This window comes from Oncorhynchus mykiss, chromosome 10 (assembly GCF_013265735.2).
Source record: "Oncorhynchus mykiss isolate Arlee chromosome 10, USDA_OmykA_1.1, whole genome shotgun sequence".
NCBI classification, from domain to species: Eukaryota; Metazoa; Chordata; class Actinopteri; order Salmoniformes; family Salmonidae; genus Oncorhynchus; species Oncorhynchus mykiss.
In genome coordinates this window covers 57,785,891-57,805,248 of record NC_048574.1, presented here as the reverse complement: position 1 = coordinate 57,805,248, position 19,358 = coordinate 57,785,891, and the positions used below count along the sequence as shown (strand labels likewise).

General features: G+C 38.6%; 1 protein-coding gene across 3 annotated transcripts in view; it reads right to left on the bottom strand.

The window, feature by feature from the left end:
- The window catches only part of LOC110534352 (SLAM family member 9), an 83,476-nt gene extending 65,213 nt beyond the window's left edge, over positions 1–18,263 (bottom strand). Inside the window, exons 1-5 of one of the 3 annotated variants that reach the window (XM_036933445.1) lie at positions 18,144–18,263; positions 7,176–7,454; positions 6,914–7,033; positions 6,425–6,495; positions 5,162–5,510 (exon numbers count right to left, since the gene is read on the bottom strand). In XM_036933445.1, the coding sequence (XP_036789340.1) occupies positions 5,394–5,510; positions 6,425–6,495; positions 6,914–7,033; positions 7,176–7,454; positions 18,144–18,195 (639 nt within the window). In that variant the 5' untranslated portion in view covers positions 18,196–18,263 and the 3' untranslated portion in view covers positions 5,162–5,393. Of the gene's footprint in view, positions 1–5,161; positions 5,511–6,424; positions 6,496–6,913; positions 7,034–7,175; positions 7,455–7,851; positions 8,154–18,143 lie in introns of those variants that run through there. The other 2 variants (XM_036933442.1, XM_036933443.1) reach the window with 2 other exon arrangements.
- Between the last annotated feature and the right edge of the window lie 1,095 nt (positions 18,264–19,358).

The following is a 19,358-nucleotide window of genomic DNA, read 5'->3' as shown; positions in this document are numbered from 1 at the left end:
CTTTTCCCACCTGTTCCCTTTTTCCCTCTGATTAGGTCCCTATATCTCTCTCTGTTTCTGCTCCTGTCTTTGTCGGATTCTTGTTTGTGTGTCTCATGCCTGAACCAGACTATCATCGTGTTTGCTGCAACCTTGTCCTGTCCTGTCGGAATCTACCTGTCCATCTGAGCCCACGTGTGTTCATCATTAAAGAAACTCTGTTTGTTAATTCGCTTTTGGGTCCTCATTCACGCACCTGACACTAAGTCCTTAGTAAGGGTAGACATCAAACATTTAAGCCCTTTGGGTCCTGCCATAGAGTTACATCATAAGTGCCCTTCCAAGAAGGCTTAAGGTCATTGGCCACAGATAAAATGACATCAAATCACGTTATATGTACAGCAGCTTTGATTGGACTGATCATGTCAACATCTTACTTTCAAAATCTTAGCTAGCGGTCATCATCATGAATCAAGTTGACAATCTACTGGCAAATTCGTTTTAATCCTTATGAAGAGAAAGTAATGACTTAATAGAAATGACGTATTGCCTCTTATCCGCTTGTCGTCCCGTTATGCCATAGTTTGTACATCTCAATTGTTAATAGAAACCACATTTGTTTCAGCAAGTCAGCCTTATCAGCTATGTTTTTTTAAAGGCAGTAAATGAGGCTGAATGAACTGTTTCGCTGCCAGACAAGGCTCCACTGATAGCCAGGTGTAGCAGTCGTAAGGTGTTGGGACTGGAGTCACAACATTGCAAAATCTGAACTTTGTGGAAAAATACATCACATTGATACACAGAATGATAAATTAAGCACTCATGTTTTCTGACCAAATGTGTTTAAACATATCATTGGCATGGCATAATTTACAAGACATGTTTTTATATAAAATATGAATTGGCACAATAATGCATGAGCACAGTCCAAATGTAAAAGCATAGAAAGGTTTGAGAACATTTTGCTGACACATGATTTAAGTTACACTTACAATATACAGTACACTGGCTCAGAGTACAAAATAATGTAGTATGTACAGTACAGTCTGCAGTATGCTGAATGATAAAAACATTTAACCACTAGATGAGGAAAATAAATTAGAAGAAAAACATTGTTTCCTTGAAAGCAATGCTTGAAATGTAATAGGATTAGTCATCAAGTCGAAGAACATCATCCCAACCGTGAAGCACGGGGGTGGCAGCATCATGTTGTGGAGGTGCTTTGCTGCAGGAGGGACTGGTGCACTTCACAAAATAGATGGCATCATGAGGACGGAAAATGATGTGTATATAGTGAAGCAACATCTCAAGACATCAGTCAGGAAGTTAAAGCTTGGTCGCAAATGGGTCTTCCAAATGGACAACAGCCCCAAGCATAATTCCAAAGTTGTGGAAAATGGCTTAAGGACAACAAAGTCAAGGTATTGCATCACATAGCCCTTACCTCATCCTATAGAAAATCTGTGGGCAGAACTAAAAAAAGCATGTGTGAGCAAGGAGGCCTACAAACCTGATTCAGTTACACCAGCCCTGTCAGGAGGAATGGGCCAAAATTCACCCAATTTATTGTGGGAAGCTTGTGGGAGGCTACCAGAAACGTTTGACCCAAGTTAAACAATTTACAGGCAATGCTACCAAATATTAGTTGAGTGTATGTAAACTTCTGACCCACTGGAAATGTGATGAAAGATATAAAAGCTGAAATAATTCATTCTCTACTATTATTCTGACATTTCACATTGTTAGGGCTAGGGTCCTTTTTTTCAGAATTTCCGCCTGACTGACGTGCTGAAAGTAAACTGCCTGTTATTCTCTCCAGAAGCCAGGATATGCATATTATTGGTAGCATTGGATAGAAAACATTTAGAAGTTTCTAAAATTGTTAAAATAATGTCTGAGAGTATAACACAATTGATATGGCAGGCGAAAATCAGAAGAAAAAACAACCAGATTTTTTTTTTTTTTTTTAGTCCCAGGCTCTTATGGAAAGCTAGATTGCAATTCCAATTGCTTCTAATAGATGTCGACAGTCATTGTTCAATGTTTCAGGCTTGTTTCTTCAAAAACTACTAAGAACTTAGAATTTTTGCATAGAGACCACCGGAACCATATCAGACTTTCGATGCGCTAGGAAGAAATTGCACGCTTACTAATTTTACTTTCCTATTGAACATACTACTTTCCGTATTAAATATGATAGTTTATTTACATTTTAGGGTACCTGAGGATTAAATAGAAACATTGCTTGACTTGTTTGGATGAAGTTTAGCGATAGCTTTTTGGATTCCTTTGTCTGCACATTGAACGCGTGGATTACTGAAATCGAGGGTGCCAACTTAAACAGAATTTTTGGGATATAAAGAAGGATTTATCTAACAAAACGACTATTCATGTTGTAGCTGGGACCCTTGGGACTGCAAACGGAGGAAGATTTTCAAAAGTAAGTGATTTATTTAATCGCTATTTGTGAAGCCCGTGCTGGTTGAAAAATATGTTGATGTGGGGCGCCGTCCTCAGACAATCGCATCGTAGGCTTTTGCTGTAAAGCCTATTGTAAATCAGACAACGCAGTTAGATTAACAAGAATTGAGGCTTTTAAATTACATAAAATACTTGTATGTTCATGAATGTTTAATATTACGATAATTTATTTGAATTGCGCGCCCTCCAATTTCACCGGATGTTGTCGACTAGCCTTAAGAAGTTTTAAAATGAAGTGGTGATCCTAACTGACCTAAAACAGGGATTACTAGGATTAAATGTCAGGAATGGTGAAAAACTGAGTTTAAATGTATTTGGCTAAGGTGTATGTAAACTTACGACTTCAACTGTAACTGGGCGGCAGGTAGCCTAGTGGTTAGAGCATTGGACTAGTACCCGGAAGGTTACTTTGCAAGATAAAAAAAGATGTCGTTCTGCCACCGAACAAGGCAGTTTACCCACTGTTCCTAGGCCGTCATTGAAAATAAGAATTTGTTCTTTACTGACTTGCCTAGTTAAATAAAGGTAAAATAAAAATAACTTTGGGGGATTGACGACCATTTAACATTAGGAAATATCAAAGATTGTATAACTTTAAATTAAATGTATAGGTACAGTGGGGCAAAAAAGTATTTAGTCAGCCACCAATTGTGCAAGTTCTCCCTCTTAAAAAGATGAGAGAGGCCTGTAATTTTCATCATAGGTACACTTCAACTATGACTGACAAAATGAAAAACAAAATCCAGAAAATCACATTGTAGGATTTTTAATGAATTTATTTGCAAATTATGGTGGAAAATAAGTATTTGGTCAATAACAAAAGTTTATCTCAATACTTTGTTATATACCCTTTGTTGGCAATGACAAAGGTCAAACGTTTTCTGTAAGTCTTCACAAGGTTTTCACACACTATTGCTGGTATTTTGGCCCATTCCTCCATGCAGATCTCTTCTAGAGCAGTGATGTTTTGGGGCTGTTGCTGGGCAACACGGACTTCCCTACAAATATTTTCTATGGGGTTGAGATCTGGAGACTGGCTAGGCCACTCCAGAACCTTGAAATGCTTCTTACGAAGCCACTCCTTCGTTGCCCGGGCGGTGTGTTTGGGATCATTGTCATGCTGAAAGTCCCAGCCACGTTTTATCTTCAATGCCCTTGCTGATGGAAGGAGGTTTTCACTCAAAATCTCACGATACATGGACCCATTCATTCTTTCCTTTACACGGATCAGTCGTCCTGGTCCCTTTGCAGAAAAACAGCCCCAAAGCATGATGTTTCCACCCCCATGCTTCACAGTAGGTATGCTGTTCTTTGGATGCAACTCAGCATTTGTCCTCCAAACACGACGAGTTGAGTTTTTACCAAAAAGTTATATTTTGGTTTCATCTGACCGTATGACATTCTCCCAATCCTCTTCTGGATCATCCAAATGCTCTCTAGCAAACTTCAGACGGGCCTGGACATGTACTGGCTTAAGCAGGGGGACACGTCTGGCACTGCAGGATTTGAGTCCCTGGCGGCGTAGTGTGTTACTGATGGTAGGCTTTGTTACTTTGGTCCCAGCTCTCTGCAGGTTATTCACTAGGTCCCCCCGTGTGGTTCTGGGATTTTTGCTCACCGTTCTTGTGATCATTTTGACCCCACGGGGTGAGATCTTGCATGGAGCCCCAGATCGAGGGAGATAATCAGTGGTCTTGTATGTCTTCCATTTCCTAATAATTGCTCCCACAGTTGATTTCTTCAAACCAAGCTGCTTACCTATTGCAGATTCAGTCTTCCCAGCCTGATGCAGGTCTACAATTTTGTTTCTGGTGTCCTTTGACAGCTCTTTGGTCTTGGCCATAGTGGAGTTTGGAGTGTGACTGTTTGAGGTTGTGGAGGTTGAGGTTGTCTTTTATACTGATAACAAGTTCAAACAGGTGCCATTAATACAGGTAACGAGTGGAGGACAGAGGAGCCTCTTAAAGAAGAAGTTACAGGTCTGTGAGAGCCAGAAATCTTGCTTGTTTGTAGGTGACCAAATACTTATTTTCCACCATAATTTGCAAATAAATTCATTAAAAATCCTACAATGTGATTTTCTGGATTTTATTTTCTCATTTTGTCTGTCATAGTTGAAGTGTACCTATGATGAAAATTACAGGCCTCTCTCATCTTTTTAAGTGGGAGAACTTGCACATTTGGTGGCTGACTAAATACTTTTTTGCCCCACTGTAAGTCTGCCTTAATATATTGAATGTCAGTAAACAAATCTTTATCCGTTTGAATAAGTCATAAGCTAATTTTATAATTGTGAAATGTGAAGTATATTATCTTAATATTCAGTCTTGTTAACTACTCGGTAACTACTATGAAAATGAAAGCCTCCAGTGCAACAATTCACTATGGTATCAATAGATTTGGTATTTTTTCACAGTTATATTCTGTATCTTGGCTAACGTAGGTGGAACACAAAATGCTCTAATAGAAGGAGTGTCTGCAGGAGGGAGTGATTGTAACCCTCCCCTACATGTTAAACAACAGAACAGACAATACTGAAAAGAAGCTTTGGCCCAGTAATAGCATATCAAACACACCAGTGAATTGTATTAATAGGTTCCATTCGTTTTAACCTATACATTGGGACAATGGGCACAAAGAGGGATCACCCTACTAATGACCCTAGGCATAGCTATTGAATTTGTCTGTATCAGTTAATCTCATCGAGGCCCCAATTCAACAAAAGAATGTGAGAATGACCAACACAGGAAGTCTGAACTGATAAAAGCGCAATGGTTCAATTGGAATTTTCTCCAATAACAACTGTGACTCCATTAGGTTTCCTAAACTAATATTTACTATAATTCTGTCTCAACGTCCACTTGATGTTGTAACACCTTCTCTTGGATGTGAATTACCATGTCAATCTCTCAGAACTTTCCTGTTTTGCACCTTCATGCAGTGTCAACATCCTCGCTGGCAGCCATGCGATGTAACTGGAGTGTATCATAAACTGTCAGGTTAGGGTTGTCTCTAAGTGACTCCAGTCCTTTTATACCTGTTCGCTCCTCCTAAACAGGGAGAGGGAGGGAGGTAGGGAGCAAAGGATTGAGAGGGACAAGGAAAGAAGGGGGTGTAGGAAAACAACAACAAAAAAGGAAAACTGATCATATGTTACATTATTAGATACTTTGTACCAGAGGAAGGAAACAAGACAAGTCTGACGCTCTCTTGTCTATTCTCATTGTTCTGCAGTAGGTAACTCAACAGTCAACACATCTAGAACCATTCCTAAATCTAGTGGGAGGAAACACGAAGCCAAGCTTAAGTCTACTGACTTGGCAAATAATGTAAAAGACATGGGAAGATCAAAGGCATCGCTATACTGAACAAAAATATAAATGCAACAACTTCAAAGATTTTACTAAATTACAGTTCATTAAAGGACAGTCAATTTAAATTAATTAATTACGTTCTAATCTATGGATTTAACATGACTGGGCAAGGGTGCATCAATTGGTGGGCCAGGGAGGGCATAGGTCCACCCACACGGGAGCCAGGCCCAGACAATCAGAATGAATTTTTCCCCACAAAAGGGCTTTTTTACAGACAGAAAAAGCACCCCCCCCCCCCCCCCCCAGACGACCCACAGGTGAAGAAGCCGGATATGGAGGTCCTGGTTGGTATGGTTACATGTGGTCTGCAGTTGTGAGGCCGGTTGAATGGGTAGGTGTGTCCAAACGTTTGACTGGTACTGTATGTACAATATGCAGTGTGGCGTCTCATTGTGTAACCCAAACATTTCAAATGGGCAAAAATGATTGCAGTGACATCAGGCCGGTTATCAAACTCAGGTGGTCTGTGCAACTCAATACCACATTAACCCACTGACACAGAGCTAAAGCCAACAGTTGTAGACAAGAAGGCTGATAAAGCAGCTGTATTACATCTCCTATGTTTATCAGCCTGTAGAATTATTACTAACCTGGTTTTCTGCTGGTTTAATGTGAGTTATCTCTGCATACTGAACGTCATCTTGCTCTCTTTCAGGTGAATCTATAAAGGCAAATAAAGTAAATTAAATATACAGTGTGGGTGGGAGTAACTGACAGATATGCACAAATGCTCATCCCCAAGACAGGTTCTGAAAACACTAAAGAATCATGTTACTATGGGTGCCTGTACTAGCAGTGGTTTTGGCACCAGAGAACCTATCAAATAATTGTCAGACTGTGCTTGTGTGTGTGTGTCTTCTGCTTTATCAACATTTAGAGAAGTGGTCTGAGACAATGCAACTGTCTGACCAAGCAGAGGAAGTGTGGAAGATACGCCACTTCATTTGACTTGCATCCGTTGTTCAGGCAAACATTTCCTACATTTTCAAAACACTATCCATGATAATTAAAAAAAGTTGTGCACAAGATGTTTTGACTTTGACAAGGAGAATGACCTCACCCCATTAAAAGATGAATACCTGCATGTGAGTGTCCGTTTCTCCTCTTCTTAAGATAGATTGCAAGTCCAACAAGTCCTGAAGCCACCAAAACGCAGATTACAGCAATAATAAGATGACCTTGAGTCCTCTCATCACCATCTAATATAAAAAGAGAGAAAACAATATTTTAATTAAAACATTGCGTTTCATAAAATGAGCTCTACCATACTTATTGTTTCATATAGAAGTTGGTATTGTCTGTATGTCTGTAATGTAACATTAATACTGTACATGTGTTTACCTGTCACCTTGAAGGGATCACTCTCTATACAGGAATGTGGAACAACAGCTGTCACCTTGCTGACTGGGTTGGCAGCCTCACATCTGTAGGAGTCTCTGTTCTGTTCATCCACCTTGAGAGGTAGAGAGAGGGTGATGTTGTGGTCAGGGCTGCTGGTCTGGTTGAGTATCTCCCCTCCTTTGTACCAGGACAGGGTCACCTCTCTCCCGTTCTCCACAGAACACACCACGCTACAGGAGATGTTATCATGGACCGTCACCTGAGGTTTGGACAGAACATCTGGAAGACAAATGATGAAAAAATGTGAATTAGTGAGATGGATCTTATCTTTAAAGTGGCAAAGAGCAGTTGGTACATTCATTTTTGGACTCATTGATTCTTGAAGTATATTTAAAACCCATAAAACTCAGAGAACCCATAAGCTTGTTTTACTCTGGTGTTTGTAAACAAAGACGTTGTAAAACAAACACTATATAACTATAAACTACAATCTTTATATAATGGCTGATCATTCCTTGTATCCATAGCTCTGTCTATGAATTTGAGAGTGGTTACATTTCTCCAGAAACATCCCTCAGCTTTTTACCGAACCAATAAAGCGACAGCTTCAGTATTATTTCTACTGCTCATTGCCACTTTTATGATTGTGTCATTTACAGCACACACACACACTTACAGTACACAGTCAGCTGAAATGTATGTGTTGTCTTCCCTTCATCTGTATTCTCCACAGTATAAACCCCAGAATCGTCTATTTGTAGGTCTGACAAAGTGAAGAATCCAGTAACATTGTTCCAGTGAAGGCGGTTTTTAAATCTCTTCTCAAGGTTGGTAGAAGTTTGTTTACTAAGGTACACGTTTGCAATATTGCCATGGTCTCCATAAAGTAAATTGCCAGACTTCAACACCATCACTGGAAAACAGTGAATCGTTCCCACAAGGCCTTTCACCTGTGAAGCCTCAGGCTGAGCTGAATGCTGGGCTGCACAGAGTACTGTGGAGAGAAAGAGAGACTCAATATCAAAGCACTGATTTAAATATCATAGTTATTCTCTAATAACATAGCAATGTAGCAAATTTCAGTTTCTCGATTGCTTGTTATCTTCTAAAAAATTAACAGTCAGCCCCAAATTGAAGCACGTTGGCCAAAATTACACATTTATTTTGCAAAATTCATTAAGACTCTCTAAACATTAAATACATGACTCAAAATCAACTACCTCCATCAAAACATACAGCTTGATATCTAATGAAAAGTCATTTCAATAAATCATTACAATAAATGGTAACTACAACTATCAATATACCCTAACATGGTTAACCCTCTTTCATATTTCTGTGACATTTGTTGATACTATAATTATAGTATGCACCATAAAAGACAACTAAACATATAACAGCATGGGCTGTATTCTTTTTTTCCTCAAATTATTTTACCAAAGATCACCAATGCAGAAAAACCCTTTTAGGTTCCAGGTTGAACCCTTTTGTGTTCCATGTAGAGCTCCCTGGGATAAAGGTTCTACCTGAAACCAAAAAACCAAAGGATGGGGACAGCTGAAGAACTGTTTTAGGTTCTACACACCGATATTAAGTAAACATGGAAATAAAGACTGTCTCAGCAAATTCTTCTTCTGCTGTTAATGGCACAATTTCTGAAATGCCATCATTGTAAGAAAAAAATCTATCCATTATTACTCAATAAATAACTTCCTACATCTATACTCAAAAAAGAAAAAAACATAGTTAGACTGTTGCATCACTATTTAAATCAATGCTGCTATTGTTTTAATTTCGTAAAGCAGTTTGTGTTTCTTAACCAGGCAAAGAAAGTCAACTGCACGAGTCATCTGCGCGATACGTAGCCGATAATCCGAGTGGAGTCTGTCTGCCTTTCTGCCCACACTCAAAGCTTCCTCACCTGCACCTCACAAGCTGGTAAAACATATTTCCTTCTGCTGAATAGAACCGCCCCTGGACAAACACAATCTCTCCAAAAAATATTGTCCAGTCTATTTAGCAGTCAGATTTTAGTAGCAGAGATAATTTAGTCAAGTTTCATTTTAGTAAACTGAAATTAAAAATATTTTAACGTATATTCTGTTCTTGGTCTCTTTAGCCAGTGTTTGGTGAATATTTTAGTAATTATTTTTGTTGACGAAATTAACACTGATCCAAACAATTTACCACTTGATAAAATACTTCAAAGTACTATTAAAAGTCATGTTTTGGGAGTATCTGTAATATAAGGAATTTGAAATGACTTATACTTTTTCTTTTGATACTAAAATATATTTTAGAAATTACATTTACTTTTGATACTTAAGTATATTTCAAACCAAATACTTTGACTTTTCCTCAATAGTATTTTACTGGGTGACTTTCACTTTTACTTGAGTCATTTTCTATTTAGGTATCTTTACTTTGACTGAAGTACGACAATTCCACCTCTGCTTAATTTAAAACCAGTGATGCTTACTGAGATGGTGCAATGCCTTGGTCTGAAGCCTGACTGATGCACATTTAGAATAGATTTTGTAGTAGCAAAGATCTAAGCTGACAGTTGATTAGGGATTCAACAATGTTATCAAACTGGTTCTGACTAAAAAACACTTTCAATGAAAATGTTCATTCTTAATTTGTGTCCGGAAACCAGCCCTATGTGTCTACATTGACGTGAGGCTCTGTGTTTCTCTATGTCTATTTGTTTCCTGCTCATCCAACACAACACACACTGACATACAAAAACAAAGAATGGACTATATCTTTATACACTGTTTAATAGTCTTAAAACACAAGTATTTTGTAAAAAACAACAACTATTGCATCTAGCTGTCACAATTTTGCGAGTGTTGGAAACACCTCAAACTGTTAAAAAAAATGTATTTATTTATTTCACCTTTATTTAACCAGGTAGGCTAGTTGAGAACAAGTTATCATTTGCAACTGCGACCTGGCCAAGATAAAGCATAGCAGTGTGAACAGACAATACAGAGTTACACATGGAGTACACAATTAACAAGTCAATAACACAGTAGAAAAAAAAGAGAGTCTATATACATTGTGTGCAAAAGGCATGAGGAGGTAGGCGAATAATTACAATTTTGCAGATTAACACTGGAGTGATAAATGATCAGATGGTCATGTACAGGTAGAGATATTGGTGTGCAAAAGAGCAGAAAAGTAAATAAATATAAACAGTATGGGGATGAGGTACGTAAAATTGGGTGGGCTATTTACCGATAGACTATGTACAGCTGCAGCGATCGGTTAGCTGCTCAGATAGCAATGTTTGAAGTTGGTGAGGGAGATAAAAGTCTCCAACCTCAGCGATTTTTGCAATTCGTTCCAGTCACAGGCAGCAGAGAACTGGAACGAAAGGCGGCCAAATGAGGTGTTGGCTTTAGGGATGATCAGTGAGATACACCTGCTGGAGCGCGTGCTACGGGTGGGTGTTGCCATCCGTTATGTTAGGCTTTAGGACTATGTTAATAACAAACATAATCATTAAATCATTAAAATATATTATAACGGACAGAACGTGCAGTAGGCCTATAACAAAATATGGACTTATTGACTCTCCTCTTCAGCTCATGCCACAGGTTTTCTATTGGGTTTAGGTCAGGGGACTGGGAGGTCCATGGCAAACCTTGACTACCTTGTAGTGAACCATTTATGTGTTGATTTTGGAGGTGTGCTTTGGATCATTGTCCAGCTGGAAGATCCAACCAAGGCCCACCCAGTTTAAGCTTCCTAGCAGAGGCAGACAGGCTTTTATTTCATATCTGCTGGTACTTGATGGAGTCAACACCTTATATCCTAACAAGTTGTCCAGTGCATTTGGAAGAAAAACAGCCCTACAACATCTAAGATCCACTACTTCACAGTGGGGATGAGGTACTTTTCTGCATGTCTATGCCAAACCCACCTCTGTTTTTCGTATCCAAAAAGCTCTATTTTGGTCTCACCTGACCATAGTACCCAGTCCCATTGAATGTTCGGAAAACTGTAGGCACCAGAGTTTGTTGTTTAATGACAGCAAAGGCTTTTTTATGGCAACCCTCCCAAACAACTTATGGTTATGTAGGTCGCGTCTGATCGTAGTTTGAGACGTTATTATTATATTTGTAATTTTTTTCATTGTATTTTTTTACCCCTTCTTCCCAATTTCATGGTAACCAATTGGAAGTTACAGTCTTGTCCCATCGCTGCAACTCTCGTACGGACTTGGATGAGGTGAAGGTCAAGAGCCGTGTGTCCTCCGAAACACGACACCGCCAAGATGCACTGCTTCTTGACACAATGCCCACTTGACACAGAAGCTACATTAAATGTGTTTTTGCCGGTGTCATTTTGCATTCAGATTGTGACTCAAGTGGTCATTATCTTTGTCTTTATAATTTAATTTAGTGAAATTATTTTGGTTACTGTCAATATTTATGGGTACAGCACAAAACAAGAAAATGATGTCCTTGACACTAGATGGGATTTATATGTTATATTCTGACGTACTAAGCTTTGCTACGTTTCTTGAATACACTTTAAAAACTGCATGATTCTCTCATCATGTGTTAGTGTTGACTGATTGATTTGGTACCCCATACAGAATAAATCAGATGATACTGTATAATAGAAAATATATTGCATTAAAACACTGGGGCGGCAGGTAGCCTAGTGGTTAGAGCGTTGGCCTAGTAACCATAAAGGTTGTAAGATCAAATCCCAGAGTTGACAAGGTAAAAATCTGTCATTCTGCCCCTGAACAAGGCAGTTAAACCTGCTGTTCCTAGGCTGTCATTGTAAATAAGAATTTGTTCTTAACTGACTTGCCTAGTTAAAAAAATATATATAAATCAGACCGAAGGCACCCGCTGACCCACTTGACCCATGCATCTCCAATTCATACTGTGATTACGTAGTGCAATGTTTACAGTAGGCAAAAATCATTTTCCAGGTTATTACAGTTGGTTATTACTAGATGGTTTTAATTCTGACAAACAACTGGCATTGGAGTTCAATTAGTTGTATCTCAGTTTTGAGGTACACGATTTTAGTAATAAAACCTTTGCGTTGCTAGACATTCACGTTACACACCCACCCATCCACCCTCCTTATCACACTATCTTATAACCCAGAGGTTGTAAATACACCCTTTTTAAGCTAATTTAACTTGAATCATTATCATATGGGTACTAAAAGCTACAGCCAAATGGCTTCAAACTGAGCATTTCTCACTGGAAATGGCTGCTGACACCAAACATAATTTATGGTTACTCATAAGACACCATTTCTTTGTAAATCAGTAATTGATACAAATCAGATTCCAAGAAACAACTCTCACACACAGCCAAGATGTAGGGACACAGTGTGGGGCTTACATGCTGACCAGACACGTCATGTGCGCGAGCGTTTGCAAAATATATTTAGAAATCCATGTTATTCAATTATTGCACACACTGCTCGCGCGCCAACGAGCGTCTGCGTTGCCAAGGGCTAAAATAGAACTCCTTTCTATTTCTGACGCAGATCGCTCTGATAGTCCTGCCTCTCCCATCTCCTCATTGGTTTATAGAAGTAGGTACCCACGTGCCATCTCCTCATTGGTTATACCCACGTGTGTGATTGAAAGACGAAATGTTTTGCCGGTTGTCATGGTAAAACTGTAGATGCCAATCACCATATACGTTCAAAGATGAAAGAGCCTGGAAGGAGGAGAGATGACTAGAAACGATTCGGTTGGCTACTTTATGCGTGGATTAATTGTTGTAGTAGAGGACCTTGTGCATTTCAGGTAAAATAACAACTCAATGTTTATATCCCAGGACAAATTAGCTAGCAACAGCAAGCTAGCTAAATAGGACAAATTAGCTAGCAAGTGCAAGCTAACTAGCTAAATTTCCACACATGTTTAATGCTTTTCGACCTGTCCCCAAATTAATGTAATTGGTTCAGAGTTTGTTTTGATATTTTAACCTGCGTGTCATGATCGCGTTTGGTGTGGGGGGACAAAATATATTTATGCACGATAGCGCACGCGCGCAGCCGGATTGGGTTCCGTGTTACAGACACACAGAGCCTGCAATAATTAGTACATTTATTTAACCTTTATTTCACTAGGCAAGTCAATTAAGAACAAATTCTTATTTACAATGAAGGCCTACCCCGGCTAAATCCAGAGCCAATTGTGCACCACCCTATGGGACTCCCAATCACAGACGGATGTGATGCAGCCTGGATTCAAACCAGGTACTGCAGTGTCTTAGACCACTGCATCACTCAGGAGCCCTAATAGTTACCGGCATTCGCCCCATCAAAGAACCTTCAGACCTAGAGCTCTGAAATTGTGTAAACTTGTTCTAGAGCTTAGGTCAGTAGAGCACTGTGAGTTATGTGGAATTTTTTTATGGTTATGTGATAGTTGGCTTCTAAATGAGTTGGACAAAGTGAGTTAGGTGTCTGTATTGGACATTTCAACAGTATATTAGAGCAGGTCCAATTCATGAAGGTAAATGCCCATTGTAATATATTGCAAATGGACACTGGATTTGTACATTTCCAATGTATTTAACGAAGGATTTATCGTCACCAAATGGACAGACTGAAATCACCACCAATGAGCGAGGGAGAGGAACAATTATCACTGCTAGGCCATCCCGGGTTCAACAAGCCAGACATTTGGGCATTTCAGCAGTATATTAGAGCATGTCCAGTGTTCAGGGGCAGAACGGCAGATTTTACCTTGTCAGCTCGGGGATTCGATCTTGCAACCTTTACGCTCTAACCACAAGGCTACCTGCCACCCCAAGTGAAAGGCTTGGTGTGTTAAGTTAAAACCAGGACTCGGATTGAGGACATGTGTGTGAGGGTATTGTGGTCTATCTAACCCCTTGTTAGATTAAGATTTTGAAAAAAAAAAAGATGGACCTGATTATATAAAGCAATCTATACCAATGTTTTATTCCGCAATGCTGTATGCTAGAAGCAAGTTGAAAAATGCCAGGTAAAGACATGACTCTGAGCATATGGGATATCTTTGGTTTGTCTCTCTAACCACGTTTCTATCTGCAGTTTTAGGGGAATTAAGTCATATTGATTTTTTTTAAATCACAGTTTTATAAATGCCGACGATCATTTGTTCGTTCGACATGGTGGGATCTTTTTGTGTCTGTAAAATAAATAATGGACGAAAAAATGGTGGAAACATCTTTATACGCAAATATTGATATAAAAACCATAATGTCGAAGTAAACTTGGAGTCACACAATGGTATAGTGTGTGGTCCTCCCATTACGACTCAGGAAACCATGCAGTTTATTAGGCTACAGATTAAATCATTTATGATGAACTTCACAGGGTGTTGAAATTGTACAGTGATCTTGATGCTCCTTTCCAATAAATATCGAGGATCTGATTCTGGTGACATTATGATAAATACTTGACTGCCGTTTTACAAATAAAAAATTCCATAATAATCTCATCATGTAGACCAGCGGTAAGGAACCTTGTTCCTGGAGTTCTGCAGGATTTTGTTCCAACTAGGCACCATACCTGACCAACTGAGATAATTCAGCAGTTCAGTGATTGCCTAAATTCAACACACCTGGTCTTCCAGGTAGGTTAAATCAAAAACACGAAGAGCCTGCGACACTCCAGGACCAGGGTTGCCTACCCCTAATGTAGACTTGACCCGCACAGCCTAAACACTATGTCTGTGATCTGTTGACTAGAGCATACATGTCAAGACCATAGTTCACATTTGCTCATGACAATACTATTGGTATAGTTTAAAATGTGATGGAAACTTATTGAACTTTCTAACTTTCTAAGTCAATTTGGTGGAAACACACCACAGGTGGGAAAATGCGCATGCGGATTCTAGGGTATTCATATGAAAATCTGTCCCAATTACATGAAAACCTAGCTAATGACATAGAAGTTTGCGCTACAACCTCCTTTAGCCGAGGAGACAAATGTTATTTGCTTAGGAAGTAATGTGTGATTCTGTCACTATCAATTGAAGTTCAACATTTAAACAGGCAATTAAACAACATACTATCTCTAAATCAGTCAGGAGTAAGCCAGGTAGCCTAGGAAGGAATGGAAATTAATTATATTAATATTATTAATATATTAATATTATTTCAAGGCTATAGCCTGCTATTTAAGAAATTAATTGTGAAGCATTTGTGACACTACAGGCAGGAAGGAGCACTCAGCATTTCAACAAGACATCAACAACAGCACTTTAAAACCTCTACGTCATCGGTGTGCCTAAAACGGGACTGTTGTTGATTAATATGCGATAATGTGACAAGAATGACGTTGTAAACAGCAACCAACTTTCCAGGACATAGACATGTCTTAAATGGGCAGAAAACTAACATTCTTCTTAATCTAACTGCAGTGTGCTATTTAAAGTAGTTATTACAGAAAAAAACGACCATGCTATTGTTTGAGGATAAAACACTTATCACGGTAACTGGTAATGTACTTACATTCAGTAATCTTGCTCTAATTTGTCATCCTGAGGGTCACAGAGATAAAATGTAGCATAGTTCTGTTTAATAAAATCTACTTTTATATTTAAATATAGAAACTGGGTTCTACAGTTTGACCCCACAGCTCTCTGGCAACACCCAGAGTGTGTAAACGTAAAATTTGTATTGCCAGAGCATTTTTTTATGTTCTCTGTAGTTGTGTACTTAAAATGTATACATTGACCAATTCGGCACATTTTGGCAAACTCATGGCAGACTTGATACAACATTTTGTGTAGTGAATTAATTATTCACTGGATCAGTCTGAAACCTTTCACACACTGCTGCCATCCTGTGAACAACATCTAAATTACACCTAGAGTTCTACAGTATCTCAATCGACAATGTATGGCGTTTCTCTTGCATTTCAAAGATTAAATTTTTTAAATATATATATATATATATATATATATATATATATATATATTTATTTTTTTTACCAGATCTAAAGTGTTAATTCCACAAACTTCAAAGTGTTTATTTTCAAATGGTATTAATAATATGCTTATCCTTGCTTCAGGTCCTGAGCTATAGCCAGTTTGGGTATGTCATTTTAGGTGAAAACCGATCCTTAACAACATGCCTATACATTTAGGCTGTTTAAATAGACATTTCCAAAAACAATTACTTAGAATTAAACAATAATGAAACAAAATATGCCTTATTAAGCTATACAGTTATTCTAGAGTGCCTTTGAATTCACTTTAGAAACACGAGTTTGGCCAGTCTTTGGTTTGAGGATCATGTGGTGAGCTATGCATACAGTTTGTTAATTTAGCATAGCAGATGTACAACACTAATGTATTTTGTAACGACAATATCATGGAAAGAAATATGATAAATTAGTAGATAGTTTCCTGAATGTAAAAAAAGTTACAAGTGCATATACTAATGATTTGCGGCTCTGTGTTAAAAAAAAAAAAAAAAAAGGCTTTTTCTCAAATTCAACAATTAGATACTTCAGATGTCATTGGTTCATTTTTACACTGTTAGCACTGGTCCAAACTTAGACTATCCTATTTTTTAACAGTAGCCTGTATAGAAATTAAAACCTCTCTGGTGCTGCAGCAATGCGCTCATTCGTTGTCATGTTCTGTTGTGGTATTAAAAGATTCCGCTTGTCTTCAGTAATTTAAAATTATGTAGAATTGCATGAAATGCATCTACAAAAGGCATTTTTTTTCTCAGAATTCAAATAATATGATAGATTCATTCAGTGCTTTTATTATAATGGAGATATTTTTATTTACACTTGTTCGTGGTGAAATGTGTATCCACAATCTTCTGACAACTTTTCTGAAACTGCGTATCTAAAGGCTCTGGTCTGTCCTAGGATTGAGGGTAAGCGGTAGGCAGGTTCTCTGCTATCCACATTGTTTTAATTATTATTTTGGGTATAGGGGGATGACTTGTTTTGTTTTCAAGCGTTCAGGGAGGGTAAAAATATATGCATACTTTTTAGTCCAGGGCTTAATCTGTGTCCAGGAAACAGGCCCTGAATGATTGATCTACGGGGGTTCTTCATTTAGTTGATGGACCTACAGTATGCTCATTGTCCTTCAATGATACAACACCATGGAGGAGATTCCCAACTCTAGTTCCTATCATGACAATAATCTTATAAAAAAATAATGCAGTTTCAGAAAAGGGAAGTTGTTCGAGATCAGCGCTTTAAGCAAGTTGGACAATAAAATCTCATTACCAAGAGAAAATGCTCTCTCTTCTCCATCCTGAACACAGAGGGGAATGACTTGTGTGAGCTCACATTCAAGCCCAACATTCAAATAAGAGGCTAATTGGTTGCAGTCAGATCATTAGTCCCAGAGAAATAGATAAAGTCACCTGCCTGTTAAAATAAGTTACTCAAGTTGATAAAACAGACAAAACAGTTTGTCTGCACACATTTTTTCACACAAACTGTTAGGTGTAGCCATCAATGCTTGTGAACATAGCCAAGGGAAATAGGGGTGCTGTAGCACCCCCTGAAAAATTAAAAAAAAGGAAAAAAACGAACAAAAACAGCGCCCAGACCCCACCATCAAACTGCTTTTTACGGCTATGCTTGTGTAAATGCTTTTGCACATAAAAACTCCCTAAAACATTAGCAAATGGGTCGATGCCTCCTTTTATATCAGTTGTGTAACTTGAGGGTGTAGGCTCCGCCTGGAACAAAAGTGGAAGTCCCATAACATTGTATAAAGCATCAGGTAGCCAAGCCTGCAGATATAGTAATTACATTTGGGAACATAACTAATAAGACTAATAAGCCTACATGTATAGCTTACACATATATATATATATATATATATATATATATGACGTTTCTGTATCACATGGAAACATGTCTAAAGGTGTCACACATGAGTTTAACACAGCTGTCTCTAGTCTCAAGTCTCCACAACCACAGTCACAATAATCAAGAGGCACATACCGAAGAGATGCAGCAGCGTCACCTTCAGTTTTTTTCTCTGAGAAAACAGCATTGTAGCCTACAGTCCATACAATCATCCAACTGGTTCCACTAAATCATCTTCAAATAACATAGCATAGTCTGAGATACTCAACAAGAGCGCCCAGACATTGAGTTTGTTAGTTTAAGCTGTCCCAGGGGCTGGGTGGGTGGAGTTTGTGAGGGGTAAAAAAAATTATTGCATTAATTTTGAAACAACTACAACTCCATCTTCAACTGTATTTGCTTTTCACATGCAACATAAAAAAGAGGAGGGGCATGGAGGGAGATATTATCCTGTTATCCCAGCAGCATCCTTGGTGGTGTACCCAGGAATCTTTGCAATGTTTTTCAATATGATGAAACCGCATCAAAGGTAACACCTGTTAATTTGTCTCTCAAAAGACTGTTATAGAGGAACTTATCCTGTGTGCAATCTTTCCTCTCCAGAGAATTTTTGAATGTTGAGTGATGATGGATGAGCATTCCATTTCGAGGCAGAGAACAGAGAGAGAGAGAGAGAGAGAGAGAGAAGTGGGAGAGCGAGAGAGGGGGGAGAGTGAGAGAGAGAGGGGTGGAGAGAGAGAAAACAGCCAGAAACACTCTCTAATCACTCTTGATTAAACATTATTTCTTAACCTTTTTTTTACATCAAATTAACTAAATGTTTATTGGTCACACGCACATATTTAGCAGATGTTATTGCGGGTGTAGCGACGTGCATTTGTTTAATGGATATTGTATGTTTGTGAAGGATTCACCATCCTGCTTTGTTAACAATTTGACCAGGTGACACAATAATGATCCATTTGAACAGGGCATAATGTGTTTAGTGTCTGTGTGTGCAGACAGTCAGCTTTAATTTGAGGGTTTTCATCCACATTGGGAGAACCGTTTAGGAATTACAGTACTTCTTGCACATAGTTCCCCTATTTTACGGGACCAAAAGTATTGTCACATTTCTACAATTGTTATTTCAGTTTGAAAATAAATCCCAATTTAATCCCTTTTAATATTTTAATTTAAGGCGGCAAAATGTGAAAACTGCGCAAGAGTATGTTGGGCGGCAGGTAGCCTAGTGGCTAGAGTTGTTTGGCCAGTCACTGAAAGGTTGCTATATTGAATCCCCGAGCTGACAAGGTAAAAATCTGTAGTTCTGCCCCTGAACAATGAAGTAACCCACTGTTCCTAGGCCGT